General features: G+C 40.8%; 1 protein-coding gene across 2 annotated transcripts in view; it reads left to right on the forward strand.

Moving 5' to 3' along the window:
• The window catches only part of LOC122653549 (urease-like), a 52,335-nt gene extending 32,868 nt beyond the window's left edge, over positions 1 to 19,467 (forward strand). For both annotated transcript variants that reach the window (XM_043847409.1, XM_043847410.1), the window contains exons 11-19: positions 4,696 to 4,835; positions 5,302 to 5,439; positions 5,530 to 5,621; positions 14,184 to 14,313; positions 14,395 to 14,553; positions 16,457 to 16,624; positions 18,304 to 18,438; positions 18,991 to 19,062; positions 19,152 to 19,467. In XM_043847409.1, the coding sequence (XP_043703344.1) occupies positions 4,696 to 4,835; positions 5,302 to 5,439; positions 5,530 to 5,621; positions 14,184 to 14,313; positions 14,395 to 14,553; positions 16,457 to 16,624; positions 18,304 to 18,438; positions 18,991 to 19,062; positions 19,152 to 19,373 (1,256 nt within the window). In that variant the 3' untranslated portion in view covers positions 19,374 to 19,467. The remainder of the gene's footprint in view (positions 1 to 4,695; positions 4,836 to 5,301; positions 5,440 to 5,529; positions 5,622 to 14,183; positions 14,314 to 14,394; positions 14,554 to 16,456; positions 16,625 to 18,303; positions 18,439 to 18,990; positions 19,063 to 19,151) is intronic.
• The last annotated feature ends 3,199 nt before the right edge of the window (positions 19,468 to 22,666 follow it).

Consider the following 22,666-nt stretch of genomic DNA (forward strand, 5'->3'; position numbering starts at 1 on the left):
GAGTCGGTTGTCCTGTGTTGTCTTTAAAAATATTTATTATTGTCCAAGTATTTTTTTCTCACACCTTTGGTTTTTTTTCTTATTCATATGTGTTTAGTGTAGTCTCGGTTTCTATGTTATGTTCTAAGACGTTGCCTCCTCATCTACGGCGCTGGCGGCTGCTACCTCTACTGGCGTTTCCCCTTTACATTGGCACTACCAGCTGGGGCACCTTTCTCCATCCAAGCTACAATATATGATCCCTAGTTGCAAGTCTATTTCCCATCTTGAGTGTGAAGCTTGTGAGCTTGGCTAGAATTACCGTACAGTTTTTTTGTCACGTTGTGAGTCTATGAGTCAATCTTTATTTGATTTAGTTCATTCAGATATTAGGGGCCCATGTAGCGTCAAGAGGTGGTCCGGTTTTTATTATTTTGTTTCCTTTATTGACGATCACTCTCGCATGACATGTTGTACCTTTTAAAAAATCTTTCTGAATTTGTGTCTTCAAACAATTTTAGTGAAATAAAAGTTCAGTTTGGTGTTTGTTTGAAAATTTTGCGTACTGACAATGCTCTTGAGATTTACCCAACGAGGGATTTCATCTTTTTGTTTTGACAATGGCAGTATTCACCAAACCAACTGTTCTATTCATCTCAACAAAATGGTGTGGCAGAGCGGAAAAACCGTCATTTGTTAGACATTGCTAGGTCTTTAATGTTCCATATGATGTCCCAAAAATTTATTGGGGTGATGCTGTGTTGACCGCCTGTTTTTTTTATTAACCGGATGTCGCCTCTGTCCTTCGTAATCACACCCTCTTTTCTGTTGTTTTTCCTACCAATCCCTTGTTTAGTTTACCTCACATTTTTGGATGTTAATGTTTTGTTCATAATCTTCGTCTTGTCCTCGATAAACTATCTCCTTGGGCTTAGGTCCTATATCTCATAGTCTCCCATCTATTCCTTAGATCATTCCTCTTGAGGTTTCAGACCCCAAACCTCCAGGAGTGCCCTTATAGGTATACAAGCGCCGGTCTAAGCAACTACCGTCTACTCCTGCCATTCCTTCGCTTTCTCTATTCGACTCTTTGCCTGGAGATTCTCCTTCTGATGGTGATCTCCCTATTGCCCTTTGAAAAGGTACTCGTTCGTGCACTCAAAACTCCTTGGCTGCCTATCCAATTACTAATTATGTTTCTATTTCTCATCTACTTGCTTTCCTTCATCAATTTGCTCTATATCTCACATCTCACATCTCACTCCATTCCTATCTGTTACAAAGCTAGTTTGTCTAACCCTAGGTGAAAAACTGCAATGAATGTGGAAATGGATGTCTTGCTATCTCACAAGACTTGGACATTGGTAGCCTACCTCTCGATAAGAACCTCATACGGTGTCATTGGGTATTTGGGTGTGTACTATTAAGTATAACCCTAATGGTACACTAGAGCGGTAGAAAGCTCGTCTAGTTGCTAAGGGTTGCACTCAGAGCTATGGGGTTGACTACTTTGAGACATTCTCCCTAGTTGCTCGATTAAATTCTATGTGAATCTTGATATCTTTGGTTGTTAATCTTGATTGGTCCCTTTACTAGTTAGACATCAAGAATGCCTTTTCGTATGGTGATTTGCAAGAGGTTTATATGGAGCAACCTCCTAGGTATGTTGCTTAGGGTGGGGACACTAAGAAAGTTTGTAGGTTGCATAAAGCCATTTATGGGCTGAAACAGTCCCCACGAGTGTGGTTTGATAAATTTAGCAAAGTTGTTGCATATGGTTTTTCTCAGTGTTACTCTGATCACTTAGTTTTTGTTTGACGTCAGGACTCTAAAGTTATTGTATTGGTCGTTTATGTTGATGACATCATTATTTCTGGTAATGACATGTCTAGGATTGCACAAGTTAAGATTTACAAATACATTTTCAGATGAAAGACTTTGGCGCTCTCCGCTATTTTCTTGGTATTGAGGTCATTTGTTGTAAGAAAGGACTCAGTTTGTCTCAGCGGAAGTATGTCCTTGACTTCTGAGTGAGACAAGGATGTTAGGGTGTAATCTTATAGATATCCTTATCGACCTTCATATCAAGCTTGGAACGTCAGATGACAAGTAGTTTGAAGATAGCCATCAATATCGAAGACTAGTCTGTAAATTTATATTTCTTACCGTTGCCCGATTTGATATCTCCTTTGTTGGTGTGATTAGTTAGTTCATGGAAACACCTAAGCAAGTTCATTGGGAGGCAGTTTGCCGTATATTGAGATACCTTAAGGATGCTCTAGGGAAAGGCCATATTTATCGTTGTCATGGTCACACTAGTATTGTTGGTTATACTAATGTTGATTGAGTTGAGGTTAATGGTGATTGACGGTATACTACAGGCTATTGTACCTTCTTTGGAGAAAATCATGTTATGTGGAGGAGTAAGAAACAAACTACGATGGCCCGTTTGAGTGCTAAAGCGGAGTATCGAGCTATGGCTCACAATGCAGCTGAGTTGATGTGGCTTTGGTCCTTTGTTCAAGAGCTTGGTTATTCAATCAACAAGCCGGTGGAGATGTTTTGTGATAACCGAGTGGCCATTGACTTGCTAATAATCCATTTTTTCATGATAGGACGAAGCATATAGAAGTAGAATATCATTTTGTTCGGGACGCAGTGATGAAGAAGTTGATCTCCACTCCGTTTGTCAACTCTCATAGTCAACTTGGGATTTGTTTACCAAAGCTTTGTTCCGGAATGTATTTCTACAAGGGTGTTCCAAGTTGGCATGGGTGATGTCTGTGCTCCAGCTTGAGGGGGAGTGTTAAGTGTAGTCATGGTTTCTATGTTATGTTTTATTGTTAATCTTAGTTAGTACTTAATTAGTGAGGAGTGTTTTGAGTATTAGTTGGCACAATTACTTAAGTCGGTTGTATGTCTCTTTGGTTATTATAATTTATAAATACATTACAAGGCCCACAGTTTGAGTAAGCTGTTCACTTCTCGAACCGTGGACTGCATTCCTCTTAATTCTTCTCTCTCTCTTTCTCTTCTTCTTCTTCTTCTCTAGGATTGCTGGTTGATTAATGCATTGATATTGTCACAATATGAATGTGTCACATATATTGCCCTTATTTAGTTCTTGTACAGTCATGCTTGTGATGCGTAGGCATCGGCCTTTTGACGAGTGGAACATTTCACATCATGCCTAGGTTAAGATTATAAGGATGTGGTAAAAGCTATGGGTAGATTTGACAGGAGAGTTCATGGATAAGTTGCATGATGTCCATAAGCAAAGGAACAGAAGTTACTGGAAGAAGGCCAAAGTGTAGTCATTAGGACTGGCTCCGGATGCTCTTTTTTTCCATTTTCCTTTAGGGGAGAGGGGAGGGTGGACCCCATCCCTGTCAAGGTTGGATTGTGGGGTAAAGTTCAGGCATAGGTACCAGTTCTGAGTGAAGGGCAAGGACTCAGATTAGACTCATGAGGCTCAAAATTTTAATCATTGCTTTATTATGCATATCCTGTGTCTAGAGTATGTTTTGTGCTGTCGATCTATTGCTGCTCGGTTGCAATGCAGAATATGTTGAAATATGGGTATTTTTTGCATGCAGAGCATAGGTTATTTTAACTGTCGAGTGGAAAAATGCCCATATGATTGCTATTTTAAGACCCCATGGACTTTATGCTTGTTCAATTCCGCTATATTTACAAGTTATCCAATGTAAACCAATATATTGAAAACCAGCCTTCAAGTCAACCTGCTTAGAGTCTACATGAGGGAGTCAATTTGGTTTGTTTGAAGGTATACTTGTTGACAGGATGATTTCACACTATAAAGATTTACTTGAACAAACTTATATAAACAAAATGAAAAATCTACTTCCTAAGAAAAGTTAATACGCATTCATGGATATGCAGAAAAGTAATCCTAGCTTCCTTTCTTGTGAACTAACTGTTAGTTTGTTCCATTCTGTATAGATTTCCTTGGCCTTGTACTGTTGTACAGTATGCAGGGCCTCTTTCTCAGTGACATTTAAGTCTCTGATTTATCATTGCCAGACTGAAGTGGATAAGCTGCATCTTTTGATATACCTTCTTAGAAAAATCGGAAGGATGGTGAGAGATAAAGGGCAAATATAGATTTAGTCTCGGGAAGAAGAAAAAACAATGCTTGATTTGTTGAAGGGGATTTCTTTAATAAAGACACATTTCCAAATAATACAGATCTCATCCTTTGAATGATAGGACCTTCCCTTGAGTTCGGTCCTTCTGAAGTTTGCTTCTCAGATTAAAAGGAAGAAAAGAAGGTTTCTTGGAAATGCAGTAGAGGGAATCTATGCTGTTTATGCTGAAGTTTTCTTAAAATGTTCTCTTTTTTTTTGAAAACTATTAAAAAAAGATGTAACAGGAAAAAAAACTGGAAAGAACAGGAAACATTTAAGAAAACGCTACCAAACAGCCCCTGATGATTAGCTGTTTTCCTCTATTCGATTGAAATTTACCAAATATTCACGATGTTGTGATTTCAACTTGTATTTTTATCCACTTTTCTGGTTGGATCACCATGAGGAATAACAGAGCATGTAAGGGGTGTTAAATATAAATGGTGAAATTGTTTTCTTGGTATGCCTGCCCACTGTTTCTAATGATTATTTTGTTAAAATTCATGTGGTCTTATCTGAAGCTGAAAGATTAGTAAGTATAGTAATTGAGTTTTTACTACCTGTAAAGGTATCACGACATTAATAGGAGGTGGCACGGGACCTTCTGATGGGACACGTGCGACTACATGTACACCTGCACCAATACATATGAAATTAATGCTTCAGTCAACTGATGATATGCCTTTCAACTTTGGCTTCTTTGGGAAGGTGTGTATTTCTTTGTTTCTTCAATTCTTATTTCTAGGTATCAATGCTGCTTCAATTTCTTTAATTATTAGTATTAATCTTTCTTTGGGTGTTGCTAGGGGTGTGTTTAATGCTGCTCTTTCATTATTGGGTTGCTTATGTACCACAATACCCATGAGGTCATAATACTAGTAGTCGAGTTATTATATGATACAATAGGGTTCGTTGTGTGACTTTGTAGACAACCAATAATTGTAATGATGCGAAGGAGATGGGCATGTCACTTTGCATGCATTAATTGGGATTTGGGAGGTGATATTAGAAAAATAAGCAATAAGGTGCAGGGGTGATGTTAAAAAATGTGCTAAATATCTCCACCCTTTTATTTTTTCATTCCCATCTTGCTGGTCTTAAAGGCAGCATCCACTGTGCATTACTGCATTTTGCTTTCTGTTCTTCTGTTGTGAATTCGATTCTGCTTGTTTAGGGTAACAGTTCCAAGCCAACTGGGTTACATGAAATAATCAGGGCTGGAGCGATGGGTCTGAAGCTGCATGAGGATTGGGGAAGTACCCCTGCAGCAATAGACAACTGTTTGAGTGTTGCGGAAGAATATGACATCCAAGTATCGTCTTTCTTTTGGTTTTGGTCTCTACTTTTTTACTCAAGTAGTCGGTTTGATCTTTCCCATTGATTCTCTATTAATTGGTGACAGGTTAATATCCATACTGACACCTTGAATGAATCTGGATGTGTGGAGCACACAATTGCCGCATTTAAAAATAGAACAATCCATACTTATCACAGGTAAAGATGTGCTTGTTTTCTTCTAATATAATTTACCAGTCAACCTTGGGTTTGAGTCACCCTTTCTGTAGTTTATACAGTTCAAATATGTGAGCAAGGTCTGTCCGACCTAACTTCTTCCCTTCTCAGGGAAACATTGCTTTCATTTTTTTTCTGGCACGTATATTTAAACATTTATTTTCTTCTACCTTAAAGGGAATAATTGGATATAGTTATAGTATCGTTACATGAAGTCTTTATGACTTCATAGTATCCTTGTTTTGTACCAAGGATTTATACACTAAGTCTCAGTTTGGGACTTGAATTCCACTGCCAATACATGGCTATTATAGCTCACTTAATTTTGTTGTTACATTTAAGTTCTAATGTTATCCCCACAAATCATTCTGCCACCATGTGGTAGGAACATTAAATTGTAAGTGATATGCATCATTTAGTCAATTAGCCCAATATTGTTAAAGCTTCTCTAGTATGAGCTCTCCCCCCCCTTCTCTTCCCCGCTACCCATAGAATAGGCCACTGATGGTTTGAGAAAATGAGCTCTCCCCCACCACCTCCCACCTTCCCAACCCCTGCCGGGACTAAACTTGGTCCTCCCTCTTCTCTTCTTCTTCTCCCCCCTAGTTCTAGGCTCTCTTTCCATTATGTCAAACCTTCCACTGATGGTTCTTCAACGTATGCTCTCTGCCCTAAGAACCTCCTCTCTCCTGAAATTTCCAAATGGAAAACTTGCCTTGTTGGCCATTTACTTTGTTCTCGACTATCCTTCAATATTGTTAAAGCTTGTCTAACTAAACAATGGAAAGCTCAAGGTTCACTGGATACTTACCTCCTCGACAATGATGTGTTCATTTTCAAGTTCTTCTCTGATGAAGCTAAAGCTCGTGCTCTTGCTGGGGGCTCCATGGCTTGTTGGAACTAAGCCAATCTTCCGCTGCCAGTGGGATCTGTATATGCAACTCCACAAGGTTGACTTCAGCTCCATTCCCCTTTGGATTACTCTGCTAGGTCCTCTCCACTACTAGAGCCAAGACTGCCTTAGTAGAATTGGTTCAATCATTGGCTTCCCCCTTTACTCTGCTGCTCGCACTTTGATGATGGACCGACTCACGTTTGCTAGGATCTGTGTTGACATCCCTGCAGACTGTCCCCCTCTTTCCTCCATCTCCATTGTAGAAGAAGATGGCTACAGTTTTGAACAACCTATTAGGTATGACTGGCTTTTTCCTCACTGTATCCACTGCAAGAGCTTTGGTCATCATTCAATATCATGCTCTGGTAAGGCTACAATTGCCTCTTCGTCTCTGCTGGTCGACTCTAAAGATACAGAAGCCACCTTCGAAGTCACTGCTGGCCCTTCTGGTTCGATCTCTCCATTGCTAGATCCTCGCCCCTACTACCAGCTCATCTTCTCCTCCATCAGCTGAATTTCATGGCCCTGTTCCAACCCTAACTTCAGTGCCTGCTTCCGTCTCCACCGACTGCCACCAAGCTTCTCCAGAATCTGCCGCCTTCGACCGACGTCTCAACTCATTGGTCTCCCCTCTGTTCCCTGGGTCTACCCTCTACCCAGCTCCTCCGCCTCAACCTGTCACCTCCCGTGATCCCAGTCGAGGCCGAAAAAGGTCCCGCCGTCGTCTTCGCCGTCTCCGAGGGCAATCGGCCTCTAGTTCTCCCCCTGGTAGGAGCCATTGCTCCATCACTATTCTAGAGACTGGCTCGATTCTCAACAACGGTGCAGTTCGCTTGTCTGGACCATTGGTCCCCCTGTTATACTTGGTCCGATGGTCCCTCAACAGCAGGCTTTGTCACAGTTGCCGCTGCAGTCACTTTCCTTGTCGCAGTCGCAGGTCTAGATGGCTCCTCTTGTCCCAAGTTTTGAAATTTTTGGTTCTTCAATTGGTGCTCAAGCTTCTGGTTCGTCAAGGCTATTTGGTCCGCTCGTCACTAGGCTCCAAACTTGCCCGCCGTCGCAGGCCCATGCCTCCTGTACGTCAAGTACCTACCAGAAAGTTCTTCGATCTCACCAACGATGCCACTCCCTCGAAGGTATCCCTTCCTCTGCTACCCACCCTGACCCCTTACACCTGCAACCATCATTTGTACGGTCTCCTTTTGCCCCAGTTTCAAACTTTTTCCCCTTTTGTGCTAAAACCTCTATGACGTCCTCTCCCCAGCTCCCCCCTCTTCTACCAACCCCCCCTTCTCGACTTTCCTCCTCTTTCTCTTTTAACTAAACATAACCCTTCTCTTAACCACGGTAACCCCCGACCCATGTGTCCCAATGTCTTTGAACCCAACCTGGGCCCAAGGGCTCCCTTTTCCCGCACCCTATCTGACCCTGGTCCTAACCAGCCTACCCCGTCCCACCCTAACCCATCCCTTGCCCATCCCATGCACCCCCGACCACCTCTGACCCAGCCTCTTTCTCACACTCATCCTTACCCTGGTTTAACCCTACCTTCTCCAAATTCATTTGAACCGGCCCGACTTTTAATCCCACTCCTGAACCATCTCCTCTCTAACCTACTCTCCTTGAACCAAGCCACCCAAAATCCGTCCCCTTCACCTGACCTTTCCCTGGTTTCTTTATCCGGTGCGAGTTCCCTTCCCGATGGCTGCCCTCCTCTCAATGAGGCCCACTCTGGTGAGACCCCCCCTCCCCTAGAAGCTTTGCCAAGCCCTCCCTCCCATTCTTTCTATTGGTTCCCCCATTGCCCCGACCTCTTTTGGTCCTTCCCCTATGGCACCCCCTGGCATGGCGCCAGCTTATTGCCTACTTTCGCAAGAGATGTAGAAGCCTCCCTCCTCGGGTGTCTCCGCACAACCACATTTAGTTCTCCATGTCTATTGGATTTATTTGGAACGTCAGAGGTCTCAAATCCTTGGCCAAATATGCCAAGATTAAATCACTCATCATATCCAGTAAAGCTTCTTTTTGTGCTTTTCTTGAAACTAGAGTTCGCCAGGACAATGCCCCCCACATCGTCTCCTCTAATGCCCCCTCTTGGTCCTTCCTTTCCAACTATGACCACTCCGCTAATGGCCGCATTTGGATCCTTTGGGACCCCTCAAAAATGCATATCTCCTCCTCCTCTTCCCAAATTCTCCACCTTCATCTATCCTTCCTCAACCCCTCGTTCTCTCTCTCCCTTTCGGTTGTGTATGCCCTCAATAGAGCTGTTGATCATCTCCCTTTGTGGGATGATCTCTCTCCTCAAATCCAGGGTTGGCCCCCTCCCTTGGGGTATAGGAGGTGATTTCAACGTTGTTCGTTTCGGCTCTGAAAAAATTAGTGGCCGCCCCCTTGATCTCCCCTCTGTCAACACCTTCAATGACTGCATTGAAGACCTTGGTATCAATGACCTGAGATGGTCGGGATCCCCCCTTACCTGGCACAATAGGAGAGCGGGCCCTAATCGAATTGCTTGCAAAATTTATCATTTCCTCATCAATAACGCATGGCTCTCCCTATTCCCCAATTCTCACGCCTCCTTCCTCCACCTTGGTATATCTGATCATAGCCTATGTCACCTTCTCATTCAACCCAATTCCTCCTTTGGCCCAAAGCCTTTCAAATTCTTCGACATGTGGTCTTCTCATTCCCTTTTCCTCCCCATTGTCCGAGAGGCTTGGAACAAGCCTGTCCATTGTTTCTCCCTCCCTCTCCTTGCTTTCGCAAAACAGCTTCGTAATTCCAAAGTTGCTCTCAAAGTTTGGAACTCCACCTCCTTTGGAAATATTTCCTCCCAGCTTTCTTCCTGCCGCTCCAACCTCTCCCTTGTCCAATCCCAGCTCCAGTTGGATATGCTCAACCCTTCACTTGCTGAGGAAGAAAAAAGACTTTCCACCGAGTTATCTTCCCTCTCCTCCCAAGAAGAGAGTTTTCTCTGCCAAAAATCCTGCATTAAATGGCTTGAGCTTGGAGATCCCATTCCTTGAAAGCCCGCTCCAACTCAAATTCCATTACAATGCTCCTAGCTTCTGATGGCACCCAAATTACTGCTGCCCATGACATAAAAAATGAAGCCATCTCCTAGTTCTCCTCTCTTCTACCCTCCCCTCTCTCCCCCCCCCCCCCCCCCCTAACCTCATCAATAAATTTGTCCCCTCCTTGGATTCCCTTTAATCCATTCCTTCGGATGAGGAAATCCTAAAAGTGGTTCTCTCGCATAAATCCAATCGAGCCCCAAGCCCTGATGGGTTCAGCGTGGGATTCTTCTTGGCTAGCTGGGATATCATCAAAGATGATCTCATTAAAGCCATCTGTAGCTTCTTCGTTAATCAATGCCAGCTTCCATGCATTAACCAAACTTTTCTTTGCTTCATCCCCAAAAAAAAGGGTACCTCTTCGCTGTCAGACTTCAGGCCTATATCCCTCTACAACCTTCTCTACAAATTCACAGCGAAAATTCTGGCTAATCGTCTTCAGTTGGTTGTTCCTTCTTTAGTTAGCCCTAACTAATCTGCCTTCATCTCTGGTAGAAGCATTGTGGACAACATCCTCCTTTGCATGGAGATTGCCAGGGGTTTCGACCTTAAATCGCATTCCCCTGCTACCCTCTTGAAGATTGACATCCATAAAGCTTTTGACTCCCTAAGATGGGACTTCATTTGTGATGTCTTGACTCAGATGTCCTTTCCCCCTGTCTTTGTCCGTTGGACTCATTTTTGCATCTCTTCCCTCTTCTTCTCGGCCATTGTTAATGGCTCCCTTACCGGGTTCTTCCCTTTGAAAGTTGATATCTGCTAAGGTTTCTCCCTCTCTCCTTTCCTCTTCTCCCTTGCTCTTAAGGTCCTTTCTAGGAACATTCAGGCTAAAACTGATCAACATCTCATCTCCCCCATCCCCAAGTGCAAGAGCCTCAATCTCACCCACCTTGCCTTTGCAGATGATCTCATGATCTTCTCCAAGGCTTTACCCTCTTCTTTCTCATCCATTATGTCTTCCCTTCAACTCTTTAAATCTCTCTCTGGTCTTCGTATCAACCTCTTAAAAGCACAAATCTTTCTTTTGGGGATCTCTGAGCATGACTAAGTGTCCCTTCTCCGCCTGATTGGGTTTTTCCTCGGGTCCCTTCTCGTGAATTACCTTGGTCTTCCCCTTATTCTTGCCAGGCTGACTGGTCATCACTGCACCCCTATGTTAGCTCTTATTCGTAAGAGGCTCCACCTTTAGAAGGGCAAATTCCTTTCCTATGCGGGTAGGATTGTATTGATCAAATCCGTCCAATCCTCTTACATCTACTGGTGCGATATTTATGGGCTTCCAAAATCCACAATCAAAGCTATGGAATCTCTCTTCTGTGCTTTCCTTTAGAAAGTACAAGAGTCCTCCAAATTCCTCCATCCGATTAGCTGGGCAGCTACCTGCGGTCCCAAATCTGAAGGAGGTCTTGGCATCCGCCGAATTCGTGATTACAATATTGCAGGCCTTCTCAAGCTAATCTGGAAAATCTTCACTAAGCAGGACTCAATTTGGGTTAATTGGGTCTACTCTTACCTCCTCAAAAATGATTCCATTTAGACTGCTCCCAGCCTGCTAACCCCTTCCGGGTCTGGCATAAAATCCTTCTCCTTCGTCCCTTAGCCCTTAGTGCCACCACCTCTGTGATCGTTGATGGGACCTCCACCTCCCTCTGGCTTGATCCTTGGCATCCCTTTGGAGTCCTTTACAACATCATAGGTTCCCGAGGAGTCTACTCTACTAGTATCCCTAAATCTGCCCCTCTCCTCAATCATCTTCCATGGCTCCTGGTCCCCCCCCCCCTTCCCTTTCCCCCGGTCTCTCTCAGGTCTAGGCCTCTCCCCCCTCCCCCCCCCCCCCCCATCCCTCACATTCGAACAAAGTCATCTGGCTCCCCTCCCACAATGGTATTTTTAGCTCCCGCTTTGCTTGAGATTTTGTTAGACCTCATGGCCCTTCTATCCCATGGCATAATCTTGTTTGGTTCAAAGGCCACATCCCTAGACACTCTTTCAATTTCTGGGGAACCCTTAACCTTTGCCTCCCCAACCCAATCTTTTCTCCTTCTCCGCCACATCCCTGTCTCCCCCTCATGTTTCCTTTGCTGGAATGGTATTGAGTACGTCGATCACCTTTTTTTTTTCTTGCCCCCTAGCCTTCTCTATTTGGAAAAAAGCATTACAGTCCATTTGGCCCCGTTGTAGGCACCCCCTTCCCTTCGCTCGGGAGTGGCTATGGTTAGATATGTCCTTTTCTAGTAGCTCTATTTGTGATATTGTTGGCGATCTTGTGTTTGGGGCTGTTATCTCTCATATCTGGACGGAGCAGAATCTTCGTAGATGGACCTCCAACTTCCGGTCCCTTGACCTGATTTGGAAAGCCATCTTCTTCGATGTCAGCTCTAGACTTCATATGCTCCCCCATGGCTCTCTTATAGACTCCCCAAGGAACATGCACATTGTTGTTACCTGGGGCCTAGATTCTTCTCTTTTATGGTGTCCTAGCCACACCCCCTAGGCTTTGTGGCTTATATAGTTCCCACCCCCCTCGCTCCCTCTCTGTGTATTCCCCCTCCCCTTTCCCCTCCTTTTGGGTTTTTGGTATTGAATTTTTTTGTTCACCAAAAAAAAAAAACACTTAATAACCAGCACTTGGGTATAGCTGGAAATCAAGTTGAATAGGGAATATGTGCTGCTGCTTATGTACTCCCAAGATGGACTTGAGCCAATGGACAGATATGCAGACACAAACAAGAACTGAATTAGAAAGTAAGAGAATAGAAAATAGAAAGTAGAAGAGAACTAAGATGACCTCAGATCTGAAGGTCAGATGAGCTCCAAATCGTGGTTGAATGGAGGCCTAACAGGGGTGAAGAATCCTTCAAAAGATGGGTCCATCCAATGGTTGGATTATCTAGGAACAGGGACTGAAGTTTGGCTCCTGATTAGGATTCTTATTAGAATCTCAGGCTGCTGCAACTGAGATCAGTTCTAGGCAGAAGAAGGCGAGTATATAGTATATACTGAAATAATAATAATAACCCACGGAAAGCTTGTTTTTAGCTCTACTATCTACCACATTTGGATGGAAAGGAATCTCAGGAGATGGACTTCCAACTCTAGATCTTTTGATATGATTTGGAAAGCCATCTCCTTCGATGTCTCCTCCAAGCTCAGTTTTATCCCTCATAGATCCATTCTTGATACCCCAAGGAACAGGAATATTGTTGTATCCTGAGGTCTTGATTTTTCTCTTTTGCAGGCCCCCACCTCTGCGTAGGTTGGCTCTCGGCTGCCCCCCTCTCTCTCTCTCTCTCTCTCCCTTTCCTCTTTATATATCCCCTTCCCCCTTTTTCCCCTGCCCCCTCCTGGGGTTTGGTAATAGATTATATTCACCAAAAAAAATAATAATAATTACCCAGAGTCGCGGGAGCTTCGTGCACTGGGTACACCCTTTTTTTAATAATAATAAGAACAAGGAGAATTATTGATGTATACATTTATGCTGCCCTTCCCTAAGCCTTCCCTAACAGTTTGAGCTTTTAGGTGAAACGGTAGCGAACATGGTATCAGAACAGGGATGTCAAATGTTCAACTCCTAGGAAGTGCATCGGAAGAGTTTTCCCAACATTTCTTCTCCCTCGGTGCCACGTGAGTTCCACGTGCAAGGACAATGGGATTTTGGCCTGCACGTGCGGGGGAGTGTTGATGTATACATTTACGCTGCCCTTCCCTAACAGTTCAAGCTTTTAGGTGAAACAGTAGCGAACAAGAATAAGTGTAGAAACTAACCCTCAAACCTGAATTTTTAGTCCCTTAAACAACCATCACGCAAGCCCTTGAAGTTGCTGAAAGCAGGAGATAATGGCAGGAGAAGGAAAAATATAAGAAGAAGAAAGAGAAGGGGGAATATGACTTGGATTCACCACCAAGCCTGTGGTTAGCTTCACCACCAACCCCCTAGGTTTCACCACCTAGGTTCTGCAACTGAGTCAACACAGCTGTGTAGTCTCAATAGAAGACAGAATTTCAATCATCAAAATGTGGGCAGCATGCCCCCTCCTCTATATTTATAACTAGCAACCAACCAACTACAAAAATATTAACCTCTTATGCGTGGGGGGAGGATCACTTGGCTGCCGAGTTAGAATCTTTTAGATGAAGATCCAAAATAGAAACTTGCTAATATAAAAAAGAACTCTTAGTTGCTATTACTATAACAAAGAGTCTTCTACAAGAATAGAAACCGAAACAAAATGGAAACTAAATGAAAAGCAACTATGGAAGATTGTAGCAGCTCCACGTCTAGCTGTCCTTGGAGGAGCCCACATCAGCAACTTCTAGAAACAAAATAACAATCCATACAAGGCCCACGTGTGCTGGCCTAAGGCTGGCCCAAGTTAAGAGCAGAACCAGAACTGTGGCTAAATGGCTGGCCCTTCTTCCTATGTGAGTATACCCTTAGCTCTGCATCAATATCTGTGACCTTTTAAAGACAAATATTGAACTTTTGTAGGGTAATATAGTTTGTCAATGTTGTTCTGTCTTCAATCCCATTTAATTTTGAAGTGTCAAATTCAATATCTTGTTGAACAGTGAAGGTGCAGGTGGTGGTCATGCTCCAGATATCATCAAAGTTTGTGGTGAATTAAATGTCTTGCCCTCATCAACAAACCCAACACGACCCTATACTTCTAATACTGTAGATGAGCACCTTGACATGTTGGTATGGAGGAAAAGAATAAGAAGTATCAGTATTATATTGATTAATTTGCATCTGTTCTCATAGTGATCCAAAATCATGCAGATGGTCTGTCATCACCTGGATAAGAACATTCCAGAAGATGTGGCATTTGCTGAATCACGTATAAGGGCAGAAACAATTGCTGCAGAAGACATTTTGCATGATATGGGAGCTATCAGCATTATATCTTCTGACTCACAGGCTATGGGTCGTATTGGAGAGGTTTGTGATTCTTTGTTGGTTAACCGCAAGATTAGAGAACATGTCTCCTTGTCCCGATGATTTATGCTCTGGTTGTTAATTCTGTTGTTCATGAACATTTCCATTAGAGGATGTCTATGTGCCAATGACATATTCATGGCTGGTTGTTTATTTCTTTGCATGCATTTCTGATTCCTGCAGGACCTATCGGATTTTCCGAAGTAGTTTCAGTTCTGATTGATTTCATTGATGTTTATTAGAAGATATGATATGTGAGGAAGGGCAACACTGAGCAGCCTAACAAGGCAGAACGTCTATAAGCTTATATAAAGAATCATGTAATAAATTGGGAGAAGTCAGTGAGGATATTTAAGGGCCAAAAGGGAATGAAATTAGGTTTCTGTGATGTTAAATTACCCAATTTAGTTTGTACCTCTATTTTTTTTTTGGGGGGGGGGGGTGGGGGGTGAGGGGGAGGAGGAGGTAGGAGGGGTGGAGGTAGTAATTCAATGGATTTCTGTTCCCTTTAATCGTTTCTCTGCAATGCCTTTGGAAATAAGATTATTTCCTAACATACCTGTTCGAAACTTCTATATGTCTGAGGTCCAATATTGAAATCATTTCAAAGGTTTTCCATGACTTTGTCCTGGTGTCAACAAACAATACAAAAAGGGAAACCCTTCAGACCTAAGGTGACCAATCACCTTATGTGTTAATAACCCAGTTGAAAAGGGAAACCCAGGGGGAAAAAAGGAGAAAAAGAAGCAGCGGCAGCAACTGCAGCTCTATAGAACAAAAATAAAGACGAGGAAGGAAGCAAAGCAAAGGAGGAAGCTGACCTGAATCATTCTTCCCCAAATTAAGAAGAAGAGTCACTGTCTCCCTTTTCTCCATAAGCCTAAGCCCCAAGTCAGGCTCCTTTTGCCTATAGAATACAATATTAAAGCTAAAAGAACAAATGTTCTATTTTATCCGTAAACGTCCATTATAATTCAACCTTAATGGAGAAAAGTGTTCTATTTTACACATGAACCCTGATTTATTTATATAACTAAGGAGGAAAATTTTATTATTTTTCAAATAACCCATCCACATGTCGCCACCTAAGAATAAATGGTAGTACTAGTACCTAAGTGGTCGTGGGCCTTGGCGCAATGGTAAGGTTGCTCCATTGTGACCAAGTGGTCGTGGGTTTGAGTCTGGAAACAACCTCCTTGCGAAAGCCAGGGGTAAGGCTGTGTACATTATGGCCCTCCCCAGCACCGCAGTGGCGGGAGCCTCGTGCAATGGGTTGCACTTTTTTTGCCTAAGTGCCTGTCTGTCACCTTGACTCACCTTGGAACCATATCAACTATGGCATTGTTTTCAAAACCAACTCTTTATGGGCATTTTCAGTCCAACAGATAATTTCATCAACCGTCATGCTATTACAGCGACAGAATGATTGTTGTCTAGGAATCTAGGTGGGTTGTCTAGGTTTCTGACTTGATTATGGACCCAACTTCAGCCTTGTGGTGAGATGATGTGGCTGATCTACAAGTTTCATCAGATAGGGGGCTTCTTAATTGGTCATGTATTCAGTTCTTGGACTTTTCACCTTGTAACCCTAGTCACTAAAGTTTCAAACTTTTTATTTGAAAAAAGGACAAGACAAAATGTTGTTCTTTTACCATCTGGTGGATTATTATTCGGCGAAACTGAACACTTGACGGAAGGCTGACAAGGCCAAAGTGAAAGAGACCTTTGGGATCATCCCTGGGGGCTCATCTTTGGGGGTTTTAATAGAACTTTAATGTTAATTATTTTGAATTGAACTGCATTCTTTGATTGCTCATATTTTTGCTTACACTTTTGCATGGAGTAGTGTTAGGTTTTGTTCTGGATTACTTTGAGGCTTAAGTTGGGAGAATACTCTTCCTAGCAGGTGATAAGCCGGACATGGCAAACTGCTCACAAGATGAAGGTGCAAAGAGGATCAATAGAATCAAGTGCATCAAGCAATGACAACTTCCGTATCAAACGATATATAGCCAAGTACACTATAAATCCTGCAATAGCTAATGGGATTTCTAACTATGTTGGTTCAGTTGAGGTATGCTTAATACCATCCTTGTTATTAGTTCATTTCTGTTTGTGATTTGAACTTGGAAAGTTGGAATTTTTTATATGTATTTTAATTTTTCTACTGTGGACCACAATTGTTATGATAGAAAGAATATTTGGAACTGATGTGCTTGTTTGGGATCTATTCCATGTCAAACATATGATGTCTCCAAAATCAGATTTCGACATGATCACAATTCTGTTATCTGTTACACTCTCGATCTTTTCCAACCTCTTTTTGTTTCAATTAAATTTCCCTATAGAACTAGTGAAAGAATAAGTAGATCAATTAGTTAAAATAATGTCATTGTGTTTCTTTCTAATTTTTGTACCTCTTGAATCGGACCCATTTTTGGATTCTAAATACTAGAAGCCCATTGTTCTGAATCTCCTTGATGAACATTCCCTGTAGATTCAATTTTTCTTTTAATTATTTTAGTAGAAGTTCTTGTTTGATGGTTGGCTTCTTCTGTAGCATAATGGGTGGTCGAGTATTAACAGGATGGGATCGTTTGTACTGGTGTTCTTTATGCAATCGCTCGATGGGGACTCTCAGTAGTTCCCTGTATGACCAAGCAGGAGTTTGTATATTCCTGCTGACTGGATAAAATAATGCCGTCTTCTTTGTTTTGAAAGTTAAGGAAAAATTTCCCATGCTCTCAGACTATTCTCCTATCTACCCTGAGATATATCCTCATTGGGACAATAAGCTACAATGAAGTCCTGCAAGTCCATAACAAGTTGTTCAGTTACTTGCACTTGCATTAGAATCTATGACAAGCCTACAATGACTTCATCGTTAAAAAAAGGTAAATGACATCTGGGGTACCCAACAAATTGTAAGTGGGGTACCAACGTTTACAAACTCATCAATTAGGGTACCTCAACGTTTACAAAGCAATCTAGTGAGGTGGTTTTAATATCCAAATAATTGGGATTGTTTTTGGATTGAAGAAAATAATAAATGCAACCATCAATGGGTAGGGGAAGAAGTATACGCATATTTAATAAACGGTTAAATTCATGTGATTGAGCTCATTTTGGGTCATGATTCAGAAAGTACTGGAGAGATTAGTCAAAGAATACAGGGTATTTATAAACAGTTTTGTATACTAATAGTATATTTGTAAGGGTTTTGGTTTCCTGCATGGCCCACATATGAAGGCCTTCCTGTATTGTGTTAATATTACCATGTAGCATATTGGGTGGGCCCCACATGTTGTAGGTAGCATGCTACATGTCAAGTCCATAAAAAGTCCTGCATTTGGGAAATGGTTGAAAACAAATGGACAGTAGAAAATAGAAGGGAAAATGTGGCAGTGTATGATCGAACTTGGCTCTGAAATACTCTTTAAATAAAAGGCTCTGAAAGTTGACAAGTGGCCAATCCAGAGTTCCAGGCTCATACCCTATCTAACCAGTGGTTAGAATTGCCACATCACCTTTCTGCATGGCAAAAACTAAGTGGGACATATAGGAAGCCATTTTCAAGGTATCACCTTATGCATCCAAATGCTACAGGAATTTCAAATGAAATGTATTCATGCCAGGCAACAAAATGCGGTCCTGGTAGTTTGAATTGAACTTTTACAATTTTGTACATCATGGTTCTTTGACATTAGTAGCAGAGTATGGAATATGAATTTTTTTTGGGTATCTTCATTGCAGGTAGGGAAATTTGCTGATCTTGTTCTATGGAAGCCCTCTTTTTTTGGATCCAAACCAGAAATGGTGATTAAAGGTGGTACAATTGCATGGGCTAATATGGGTGATCCAAATGCAAGCATTCCTACTCCAGAGCCGGTAAAGTTTATCCTATTTGGCATAGTTTTATAGATGAGTAGCTTGTTTTAGTTATAAGGCAAACTTTTATTAATAAAAAAAACTTTCTTATCAATTTATGATGACTATCAATTAGAATTTAGATTCTCATCCTATTTTTGTCAGTCCTAAGGGTGACCAAAATATGGTGCATGGGGCTAGAAGTTTACAGTTCAGTGGTCCAGCCTGGGAGATCCTCCACAGTGGGAGCCAGGTTGCAGGATCATTATCGTCCGGTCTATTATGCTTCTCTTGGATGGTACGGAAATACAAAATTCCATGAAATGTCTAGAAGTAGCCTATAAATTATTTGGTTGGGATCATCTGATTAGATTAATATTAGCTCAGATTATTTGGATCCATAAAATTTAACAGCAGCTCTTATTATGACCCTGCCACACATGCATCATTGATGGCAATAAGTTTTCTATGAACTGCAATCTGATTTTGTGCGGTGTCATCCCTAGTGTTTTGTTTTTGTTCCATATGCTTTTGTCAAAACCTCAGGAATACTAATAGGGAAAGTGGTTGCAGGTGATGATGAGACCCATGTTCGGTGCATTTGGCAAGGCTGGAAGCTCAAACTCCATTGCTTTTGTCAGCAAGGCATGCCCAACTCTTTCTTCGTATTCTGAATATTGTGAAGCTAATGCTTGAACATCCACAGTAACTGTTTCTTGTATCTACAATAATAGGCTGCCAAAGATGCTGGAATAGAGAAGTTGTATGAACTCAATAAGAGGGTGGAAGCAGTAAGCAATGTGCGGAAACTCACCAAAGTTGACATGAAGCTCAATGATGCTCTACCCCAAATTGACGTGGATCCGGAGACATACACAGTAAGAGCAGATGGTGTGGTTCTCACATGCAGTGCAGCCACAACAGTTCCGTTGTCTCGGAATTACTTCCTATTTTAGGCTGGACTGGGGTAATGACTTCAATCTTAAGATCATTTTATGATTTGGCACAGCTAGGGTGGAAATAAAATCAAGCAAGTCATCGCAAATAATCTAATATATGATGTTAGACCCCACCCCACAAATCTCACATTGATCTTGAATAAAGTTTATCTAAGCTAATGCACCTTTTATCTGCTCAGAGACTATCACGTTTTAAAAGTTAAACCATGTATTGCTGGACATGTATGTTGGAAATTGAGTGATCAGCGTGGAAACCTATCTCTGTACGTTTTAGGGTTTATAGATTAGGTATTTTTTATGGAAAGGGATGATAAGGCTATTAATTATAGTAGTAACCTGACTACAATAGGATGCTGTATTGGAATCTTGCTATTTAATGGGTTTTCTTTCTCTCTTTTTTTTTTGGGTGGGGGGGGGGGGGGGGGGGGGGGACCTCGTTCACCCACTTTGAGCCCTTAGTCCTCAATGGGCCGTACTGTCATAGAACAGTTATAGCCCATACAGCTCACGGTAAGGAATCAATTTAGACTAGTGGATATCTTGGGAATAAAATGGATAGTTTGTATGTCAAATTTCAGAACCAAATTCAATGAAACCTCATCCACGGGCATATCTAGGGAATAGAATGGATAATTTTTATTTAGAATTAATGATATAATCATGTAGGGTAATGATTACAAAAGATTTTTGTTGAAGGTTAAAATTTTCATTTCCCTTTTATTTCCTTTGCAATCAAACTGAGTGTCTATATAACTATTTCAATGGTTAGTGAGCTACCCGCAATTTTTTTATTTTTTATTTTTTATTTTTTATTTTTTATAATAATGGTAAAATTTTTCAAGAACTGTGCTGTCCACTAAATTCTATGTACCTATGGTAATCTTAACCATTGACTTCGAAAGAATGATCATCAACAACCAAGAGGCACCCAGAGGATTAACGTCAGGGTTTTAAGAATCGATCGATTCGTATCAGAATCAATCATGACTGATCCCAATCCAAGAAATTCCTCTGTTTTTTTTTATCAATGACCGATTCTAGGGTTCTTAAAAGCTGATTCTGATACCAATCGGAATCATGGACTCCACAATTTAAAACTTAACTTGGCCTTCTTTTTCACCCCTCTTAAAGATGTTTTTTTGTCGCTCTTTGTAATGGCACTTTTTCTTTCATCGAGGCTGAAAAGTTTAAACCGATGTGTCAGATAGATGTGCGACAAATACAGAAAAGTGGAAGAAAAGAGAGAATATATACTATACAAGGATTCACCCCAACCGCACTCGTATGTGAGTGGGCTTAAAAAATATGAAAATAACAGATTAAACTTTTAAAAGTAAATCAGTTATCCATACCTATCACTAATTTTTTTTCCCCCTTCAAAACAATGCATCTTATTCTTTAATATTCTTGAGATATAGATAAAAATATGTTGAATTTAATATTTTACTATGAATTTATAGGTAAGGTCTAAATGACGTCTTCGTAAATGAATTTAGAACTTGACACATTTTGATTACCCCTTGCCTTATTCGTAGCTTTCAACATCAAGGTAAAAAAAGATTTTCAAAAATATTAAGAAAGTGGGTAATTCTTATATCCTTATCAAAACTTGTCATTGTCTTACAGATTTTTTTAATATACATGTGAAATGATAGAATTTTTCTTAATTTAAAAAAAAAAATGTATCATAGTTAAAGAGCAAAAAAAGTAAGGTTGTAAATTATTTGACATCTTGCAAGGGTTTCAATAAGAAAATTCTTTTAATTATAAATTTCTTCTCAAACAGAAAATGCATGAAAATTTTGAAATATGAATTGCTATTCAAATTTCAAAGATTTTTTGTTTGTGTTTTTAAATTATATAGTTAATTTAAACTCTTAGATTACCCAATTGTCCTTCTTATACATGCATGGCATGGCTTCATGCCAACATATAAATTGGATGGGATGGACCGCGCCAAGTTGACTCATGTAAATTCGCCATGTTTTTCATACTATTAATGTATGTATCGGTTGTGAATTTATATGGACCATGCCAAGTTGACTACCATGTAAATTCACCATGTTCTTCACACTATTAATGTATGCATCGGTTGTGAATTTACATGGACCGCGCCAAGTTGACTACCATGTAAATTCGCCATGTTCTTCACACTATTAATGTATCTATCGGTTGCTCTCTCTCTCTCTCTCTCTATATATCTATATATATATATATAAAAGACACGTTCTACTTTATTGTCTTTCTATTATTGAAGTAGTGCACATGTTTTTTTTTACTTTGTTTTCTTTAAAATAAGAGTCATTCAAAAATGAATTGGATTATTTACTAAAATATACTTCTTTTAGGTTCCATCCGATTGCAAGTAATAGAAAGCAAAGAAAAGTGAAGTAGGTTTAATAAAAAAAAGGGGAAACTTTTGTAATCATGATTGTGTAATTTACTTAAACCCTTTACCATATTTGTTAATTATACTTTTCAAATGTAGTTTTTATTTTTATTTTTAGATTCAAGTGTTTTGATGTAAAGTGAAATGGAAATTAATAATCAGATTTGGAGTTAGTTGCACAACATGGTATTGTCTGAGTTTCACACTCAAGGATGGTCTCTTGACCTTAAGCACCGATCAAGGTTCATCATACACTCGATAGAAAATGACCTATGGACCAATCACTGATCAAAAGATGTAAGCGATTCAAAGGTTGGTAGGGTCATAAAAGAGCTAGTAAACACTAATAGGTGGCTGAAAGTTTCCTTCACTTATGGAGGATGATGAAATTCTTTAGGACGAATGATTTGACTTTGTGATTGAACTCTTGTGTCATCAAACTTCCACCCCCGATGAAAACACAGCTCTAATGATAAAGGGATTCATCATTCGTCATAGGTTAAAGGCAAGCTCAGTCCCTAATAGAATTGAGAAAATAGTCATGTACGTCTGAAAAATGGTTACAAATAGGTTTTGAATATATTCAATTTATGCTAGAAAAGTCTATGCTATAGAGAAATGTATTGTTTGGAAGTGAATACGTGCACGTGCGGAATTAGAAATTAAATATGCTCTTTTTGTAGCATTGTTCAAGCAATTAGAAGTTGCCGTGCAATCGTTCACACATACAAACGGATAGAAATCTTTTGTAGTACCACTACATGGCTTTTGCTGTGCCATAAGATGTGCACTGCACACCCGGCAATAATACTGAGGATCCTGATCCCACCCTCCGAAATTTCATCGTGTCACGCTTATATTCGTTCTATACAAAATAAAAGGGAATTACGTATGTTGAACT

This window comes from Telopea speciosissima, chromosome 3, assembly GCF_018873765.1.
Source record: "Telopea speciosissima isolate NSW1024214 ecotype Mountain lineage chromosome 3, Tspe_v1, whole genome shotgun sequence".
In the NCBI taxonomy this organism is placed as follows: domain Eukaryota; kingdom Viridiplantae; phylum Streptophyta; class Magnoliopsida; order Proteales; family Proteaceae; genus Telopea; species Telopea speciosissima.